General features: G+C 35.8%; 1 protein-coding gene across 2 annotated transcripts; it reads right to left on the bottom strand.

Moving 5' to 3' along the window:
• Positions 1-363: 363 nt before the first annotated feature.
• Positions 364-3,727, bottom strand: LOC140891471 (inactive receptor-like serine/threonine-protein kinase At2g40270). 2 transcript variants are annotated; one of them, XM_073299971.1, is made up of 9 exons: positions 3,612-3,727; positions 3,312-3,453; positions 3,118-3,189; positions 2,906-3,040; positions 2,763-2,825; positions 2,036-2,439; positions 1,758-1,951; positions 1,533-1,665; positions 364-1,172 (listed from the first exon to the last, which is right to left on the bottom strand). In XM_073299971.1, the coding sequence occupies exons 1-9, from the start codon at positions 3,661-3,663 to the stop codon at positions 604-606; spliced, it is 1,764 nt and encodes a 587-aa protein (XP_073156072.1). In that variant the 5' UTR covers positions 3,664-3,727; the 3' UTR covers positions 364-603. The 2 variants fall into 2 exon arrangements, with proteins under 2 accessions (XP_073156072.1, XP_073156071.1); XM_073299970.1 differs by having other exon boundaries at positions 3,555-3,721.
• Positions 3,728-8,579: the final 4,852 nt, after the last annotated feature.

The raw sequence follows: 8,579 nt of genomic DNA, 5'->3' as shown, positions 1-8,579 counted from the left end.
ATAAAAGTAATGCTGAAATGTGATGATATTCTTTTGTTGGCATAAACGACTAGAACACTTATAATGCGCACTCATATTTAATATGTCAACATCCAATCTTGTGCAAAATTATTTGACATACGAAAAAAGAATATCAAAATCATCATTTCTCAATGTCAGAAGAAGTGCTTAATTTAGTCGTTGAGATCCAATCCATTGCTCACAACCACCATATTTCATTCCATTTCCAATATTTAAAAATTAAACGTAATCTTTGACAAATTTTTTCAAGACAATTGTTTATAGTTTTATATAAATTTAATTGAACTCTAAAAAATATTATCAACAAAACACCAATTATAGAAACACATGATACCCAGACAATACACTCACGGTGACACTAATATCTATTATCCATCCTCGTATATGATAAAAAAAAAAGATGTTTGACACAAACAAAAAGAGAGGCCATCTAGAAAATCCATTCTCTCTCTCATTTACATCTATATATAAATTATAGCCAAAAAAAGAAAAAGAAAAAGAAAGTTTCTCTATACACTTTCCACCACCTATTATCCCTGCACATTCAAGAAACATGTAATAACATAATTGAACTTCACATTCTCAGTCAGCCTCAGTTGACAAAACCTCAAGCTCTGCCCACCAAAGAGGTGACAATTTCGGCACCGCTCCGTCTGGTCCAACCGTCGTTACCTCTCGCATCATCGCACAAACTTCTTTCATAGTCGGTCTTCCCCTCTGCTCCGGGTTAGTACACAATCTGATCACATCACCAATCTTCTGAAGTTGTTCTTCATCATAGGTTGTTAATGTGGGGTCGACGATTTCCCTTATATTTTGCACTCTAAGAGAATCCGATGCCCAGTTTTGAAGCGAATTATCACCACCAACCGATTGGGGAAGCCTACCGGTTATCATCTCGAATAGCAAAACACCAAAGCTGTAAACATTGTTCTGTCTAGTTGGTTCAATGTCAACCGCACTCCAGTCGTCGTGTTGGTAGATAAAATCTGATAGTTTAGCAGCATAATCTTCAGCTAGGTATACAGTCGAGGAAGTTAAGTTCCTGTGGACTAATGCCGGTGTTAATTGGTGCATGTGCTCGAGACAGTATGCACTGCCCATTGCGATTCTTAATCGTGTTTCCCAGTCAAGGTGTTCAGCTTCTTTAACTGCAGAAGAAATTATATTACAGAATATTAAGGAAGTATAGTATGTACTTCATCAAGAAATGGGCTACAAAAAACTAAATATATGATCTTCATGAATAGTTATCGTCCCACCAGTAGCTAACCAACGGTGCACATATTACAAATTGATCGATCTAGAATCCACCGTCTCAGGTACCATAAGAAAATCAAATATCTGTCAAGATGAGCTTTTACTACAGAGCAATTAAATTAAATAATTTGTTACAACTTACAACCCAGCCATGAAGAATATAATGTTCATTTGTTTTTTTTTTTTGTTCTTGTTTGCAACAGAATAGAATTTCGGAATCAATATTTGACGAAGAAATATTGACGACTTACTATGCAGATGTTCAAAAAGAGTTCCATTGGGAGCATATTCAAAAACCAACATTCTGGTGAAAGGTTCATCTTCCATGCAATATCCAAGAAGGTTAACAAAGTTTTTGTGATTCACTTTCGATAGGGTGTCAATCTGAAAAAGATAAAACAAAGATTATGCAGTATACAAAATATTCAAATTAGTCACCTGAACTCGGTTAACATAAAATGGAGAAATCAAGGTACCTTATTCCTGAACTGGGACTCCTGACTACTCGTCCACTCCTTCGCAGATGCCACTGCATTAATAGAGGCAACTGCGATTTCTACTCCACTCGATAATGTACCTTTATACAATGTACAAACTGATGAAGAACCAATCACATTGCTAAAATCTTCACAAGCTGCCTCAAGTTCCGATCTTTTAAGCTTTGGAACCCCTGAAGCACCAAAGGATCGGAGATAGTTGATATATGCGTAGAGGAAATGTTAAGAGACATTCGTAAAACATATATAACAAGTACCGGTGACAAATGCTCTCTGCAGCTGACCACTTATTCCGGAAACCCATGGCTTGACGGGAGTCATCTTAACACAATAGCAAAACAGCATTCCAGTGACAAAAATTACAAGCACTAGACACCCTCCAATGGCTGAAGTGACTATAAGTAGTTGATGGCGATATTCCCTGGAAGTACTTGTGTTTTGTGCACTTGGCCTTTCTGCTGGGGCGTAGAATGATGGCGGAGAAACATGAGGAGGCAATGGGGATGGCGGCGAAACTGGATTTAGAGAAGGTGGGGACGAAGAAAAATCAGGGGGAGGAGGCGGACTTATCACAGGAAAAGGAAGAAACCATGCGAGCCTCTGTTTAGGATACTCCTGTAGCAATTTTCGCCATTTCATATTCTCCATCTGCCTTGAGTTCCTATAAGGATAAATGCTAATTTTGCTGTTAAAAAGAAATGCGACAAGCTCGACTCTATAAAATGGCTTGAAAATGTTTACTGTCCGGCGTCTTTATGGAAATTATTAACCAAATTATTCGAATAGTCAATGTGATCGTGTTGAGGAGGTATTAAAAAATGGTTTTAAGTCACAAAAATAGTACCAAAAAATACATTCCTTGCAAATTAATCAACGTGATCAAATCGTGAAGGAAAGTATCCCCGACAGTTCAATAAGCAAGTAATTCCTTAAAAATTAATCTTCTGGAAGGAATCTAAAAATATGAACACTGAACAAAATTACCTTGAGATGAACAGGCGGCTATCCTCTGCTTGAACTTTAGGTCCGTAAATTTCATCTTGTGTTCTGTCAAGGAGCTCATTGTTGTCCAGTAAATTGTAACATGAAAAACAGCTAGATTGTTAAATGATCTGTAAAATTCTTACAATTTTCCGGTAAAAGTATTGTGGCATGGAAGCTGTCCACTGAAGTTATTATAACTCAAGTCTAGTACCTCCAAATCTTTTAAATCCACAATCTCTCTGGGAATGGCACCCGAAAAAGAATTGTTGCGCAAAATTCTGCCGAGAATTAATGTGCAGTTATAAAAAAAACATTGATATATACGGTACCAGGAACAAATTTATTATTATCTTACATGAATTTTGCATGAACCAGGTACCCAATATCAGGAGATAGAGTACCACTCAGGCACAGATTTTTCAGGTTCCTGCAGCAGACAATATAAATTAAAGTGATAATACTTACAGAACAACAACATGTATCCATTCAAATCTAATCTCATCAAAGATTATATTTTTTGTTCGAATAAATTAAAGTGATAATACTTACAGAACAACAACATGATATCCTTCAGAACACCCAACTCCAAGCCAAGAACATGGGGTGTTCACTCCTTTTTCATATCTCCAATTCCACAAGGCCCCATATGGATCACTCACTACTCTCTCTTTAAACTTGAGCAAGGCCACGCCTAATTTTACCAAAACAAATTAGAAAAAAAAAAAAACACACACAAAACAATCAGCTTAATTTATGCTATAAACAAATTAAAGATGGAAAAGTCCAAGTAACCTTCATCATTGAGAGACCAACAAAAACTTGAGTTCAGCAGCAAAACAAAGCACGTACGTATTGCCGCCAAGAGGCAACTTCGAGATATCCGAAGCCCTTCCCCTTCCATTAATGCATTAAACACCAACCAACGATTTCTTTTCAATATAACTGTGTAGCTTCTTCAAAATATCATCTAATCTCCAACTAACCAAGTTGACTCATTTTCAGTGTAAAATATATTATATATTTTTTTTTTTATCAAGTTCCTTTCGGGTTTTTCTTTTTTAAAAAAAATATTTTTTTTTGTGACGTGTGAACCCGCAGCCGTTATCTTTCGGTGCGCTCTGAATAAATTCCAAACTAACGCAATAGCCTGCAAACTACGTTAGTAAGGTAAACCACACTGGAAAAACCATGTGCGACAGACTAGTCCAAGAAGGTGTTGGCAGGGTGAATCGAATTTCTGACCTCTGACCAAGAGTTCACCTAACCTCTGACCAAGAGTTCACCTAATCCACCAACTTGGATAGCCTTTGAAAATATATATATATATATATATATATATATATATATAAATATGGAAGTTTGAATTGTGAATTTACAAGCATGCCCTTGTCTGTTTAATAGCTTAATAATTAATGAGGTTTCTTTATTACTTGTTAATTAATTTAATTTATATTATTTCTATCTATAAATATGGGAGTTTGAATTGTGAATTTACAAGCATGCCCTTGTGTGTTTAATAGCTTAATAATTAATGAGGTTTTTTTAGTACTTTTTAATTAATTTAATTTATATTATTCTTTGATATAATCGGTTGAAAGTCTAGAGGGGGTGAATATACTTTCAAGCAGTTTTTAACTAAGTACAATGGAACTCGATCGATTTAAGAATGAGTTCAAGGTTTATCTTAGTGTCAAATGTAGTTTGACAAACAGAATGTGTGCGGAATGATGTCAAACTACAGATTTAAAACACTTGGTGTAAATCAGTTTAGGAGTATGAAGTATGAGGATGAATGGTAAACTAAAATGACACAAGAAATTGTTTATGGATGTTCGGAGATTTCAAATACTCCTACGTCATCCCTACTTCCACCTCGAAAGGATTCACTAGAAGACTTTGATTTATACAAGCAATTTGCACAAACCCAATCCGATTTAGGACTTAACACTGCCTAAATAAGAACTCCTAGTATATCACCTTGGTTTCAGTACTAGACTGATTTTACAGTAGAGTAAATAAAACTCGAAATCTTTTAGCACAAAGATCGACCCTTCAATGGTCAGAATGATGCTTATCAATGTGTGAGCTTTCGAGTTTCTTGATCAAGTCTTGAGCGTAAGATGTTTTTGAAATTCTTGCAGTGGCAGTGTATGCACTCTTGAACTTTGATCAAGATCCTTATTTATAAGCTTTGGTTTGCAACGGTCATAATTTCAAAATGTTCTTCAAATAGGATTCAAATTATTCCCGTTGGATTTGTCACTATCATCAACGATCTCTGATGCTGACATTCTCTTAGTATCGCGGCACTACATTCTGCAGATATGTCAGAGTACGGACTATCTTTATCTGTAAATACATTTGCGCAATCAGTTGAGCAATGGTACACTGAACATGACTGCTGATAGATTCAGTTTAGTAGGGTAAACTGCTTTATTCTCTGAGATGATCAGTTGAGTAAAGATGTACTGATGAATTCAGTTTAGCAAGGTAAACTGAGTTTTAGTCGAGGTAGACTGAATCTTTCTTTGCATTTCAGTTTAGTGCTGACGTCATCATTTCTTGAATATCAGTTTATAGTTTGGCTTTCTTTTATAAATACCAAAACTAAATTTCCCAACAATTTCCCCCTTTTTGGTGTTTATCAAAACATTTCAATTTGTCATATCATAAGCTGATATTCATTTGTTATGCAGATTTAATAATAGGAACTAGAACTCGTAAGAACACTTCGTAAGAACTCTTTCCCCCTTTTTGATAAACTGAAAGATATAAGAGTAGATAATATAAATTTCTTGATGTAAGAAAAGAAAATTATCGCCGATCAAAGGATGGTCTGTGAAATGCTGAACTACGAGCTGGTGGATGAGCCGCTGAATGAGAGCGTTGTAGAGCCTGAGATTCATGTTGAGCTCGCAATATATTCTGAGATAAGTCTGCTAACGAGTTCAGCTGCCGAGAGATCCCTTGGAAATTGGACTAAACTGAGTTATGAAATGATTGAACAAAGCTATTCAAGTTGTCAACTTTTGTCTCCAAAGACTGATGAGAGTTTTGCAGATGAGACAATGAGCTAGTTGATTGAGTTGTATCTACTAGGAGCTTATCCAGTAGTACAAGTTTTTCCTGAAGTTTTCCAAACTCGGCATTCATTGTTTGTCTCAAAAAGGAGATGTTGCTGTCTGTAGTTTGTTGATTTTCTTTAAGACTTGTGATAGTCTTAGACATGGCATAAACTGAGTTCTCAATTTGAGAAAGTGTTTGATACCAATCATCTTCAGTATGGAAGTTGGAGAGTGAAGTCCTTTGTCAGTGACTGAAAGGAATTCTTTGGAAAAATCTTGTTTCTGTCCTTTAGGAGGAGAGGACGGAGTAATTACGAACATTTCAATCTTTCCTTTGCCCTTATCCAGATGAGTTGATGATTCAGAAGCTGTTTGAACAACCATTGCTAGAGTTTGAGATGAAGTCTCTGTCTCAATAGCTTTGGCAGGAGGAGATGAATCTTTGATAATTTGATCATGTGGGAAAGATTCATTCATTGGTTCTTGCAATTCCTTGTCCTGAAGATGCACTGAGTAAATAAAAGTGTAACGCCCCAAAATTATCTTAATGGACTTTATTTGAGATAATCAGAGATTTTAGAAGTCGAGGGCGGATTTGATTTTGATTAGGGACTAGAATGCAATTTTCAGAATTTTCAGGGACTAAAACGCAATTATTGGATTTATTAGATATTTATAAGTGTTGTTGACTTTCTAATCACTCCATCTTCATCCCCTGCAACGTGATCCTCCATGGAAACCGCCCCTTTTTGATTTCAAGCTTTGGGATTTCCATTTTAGCTCGATCCGTCTGTTGGAATTTATTTCTGAAGGCAGATTAGCGATCACGACTGCGAGAGCTTCGTTCTATAGTAAGTTTTTCTTCGATCAACTAGACTTCTATTTTCGAATGTTGTTAAAATCGATTGAGTTTGGAGTATGTTGATCTTGGCAGAGTTCTGATCGTTTATTCTCTGTTGGTTTTGAAATAGAGCGTCGTTCGGAATTGTTTTGATTTTTGGAAGATTATTTCGAAATTGGAGATTTTAGATTTGAAGGATTTGAATTGTTTTGATGATATTGAGATGATTATGAGTTTATTGAATTGATATCTTGCTGTCTGCATTTTCGGTTTGATCAGTTGATAGTCGTTATGCCGTCAGTTTGAGTTTTGGACTTCGTTCAATATTTTGATCGTATCGAGTTTGATTGAGATTTTGGATGTCGATATTGATCCTTATGACTTCTTCTGTTAGATTGAAGTGAAGTCAACAGAGTTGCGAGATAGTAGCTTTGGTCAGTTTGGAAGATTGAAGTCGGTACAGTATCGAATTTCTTATTTTATCAATCGAAGAAGTGTGATTGTGTTTTGAATGAATTTGATTGGATATTGATTATTATCCTTATTATTGATTTCAGATTGAAGTACCTTCGAAGCGAAGAAGGTAAAAGACGACTTAGACTTGAATGGAACGATTAACTCGAATCCGACTTGATTCGAGTGTTCCGAAGAAATCACATACTTGCTTGATTGAATGTTTATTTGAATGCATGAGATTATATATGCATTTATATTGATGAAATCATGTTTGAATGATTATTTGAATTGATGAATGAAATCATGATGGAATGCTTATATGAACTGATGATTGAAATGATATTAGAATGCATGAGATGACATATGCATTCATATTGAGCCTTGATTCATTTCAATTTGATTAGACGATCTAGAGATTGTAGTTGAGTGACTTGGTTGGAGATTTTATACCTTGTCAAATAAACTCTCTATAATGTTCTGGAGTCTAGAGGATTAAAATATGCCTCGTCCACCTCGAGAGGGGAGTTCGGTGTGATTGTTGGATATTTTAACCTCGGGATCCCAAACCGAAGAAAGAAAGAAAGAAGAATTCCATTTGATTATCTGAGTCTGATAATCCAGAAGTTTTAAAGACATGCATATCATTTTAATTCAGTACTTGAATGAATTACTTGAATTGATCTTGATGTGATAGATAATTGGAAGTTCATACATGTCTTGACGTGATTTATATCTGAAGTTGATATATAAGATGGATTTGTTGTGTATCATGATTTATATGTTTGATTGATATGCATGATAGTCTCTTTTACTGGAAATATCAATTTTCATCGGATTATCCGGCTGTTGTCTTTGTTTGTATGTGTACTTGGCAACAGGTGGGGCAGGACCGAGTCAGAGATCGCATGGCTAGGTGGACGAGTTGATAGAGTGAGGCCTTGTGGTTTTAGAAGTCGAATATGTAATCGAACGTAGATTTTATTCGAACTCGTTTTGTATCAGTTATGGAACTAAGATTGATGCATGTTCTAATAGTTTGAGTTTGTATGACTCTATAACTACCTTGTATTGATTATGAATGTAGAATGGATTTAGTTTTGGAAGTTTTAGAATTGATTAGAGTTGAGAAAACTTTGTTTTCTTTTCTGCAGAATTATGCCGCTCGATCGGTTGAATCTTACCGATCGAGCGAGCACCTCCTGAGCTGAGGCAGAAAGTTTAAAGTTTTTGTGCCGCTCGATCGGTAAGTTTTGACCGATCGAGCGGCGAGCTTTTGTAAGTCTCGGCAGAGACTGGATTATTTATGGCCCGCTCGATCGGTAAAGTTCTACCGATCGAGCGAGCATCCTTTTAAAAAAAAAATTGCTTCTAATCTTGGATCTTGTATGCTTTATTATTGTTTATCTCGAGATTAGATGTTTAGAATCGAGGTCTCACATTAAGTGGTATCAGAGA

This window comes from Henckelia pumila, chromosome 3 (genome assembly GCF_033568475.1).
Source record: "Henckelia pumila isolate YLH828 chromosome 3, ASM3356847v2, whole genome shotgun sequence".
NCBI classification, from domain to species: Eukaryota; Viridiplantae; Streptophyta; class Magnoliopsida; order Lamiales; family Gesneriaceae; genus Henckelia; species Henckelia pumila.
The sequence above is the reverse complement of the archived record's forward strand: the minus strand, read 5'-3'. Positions and strand labels throughout refer to the sequence as shown.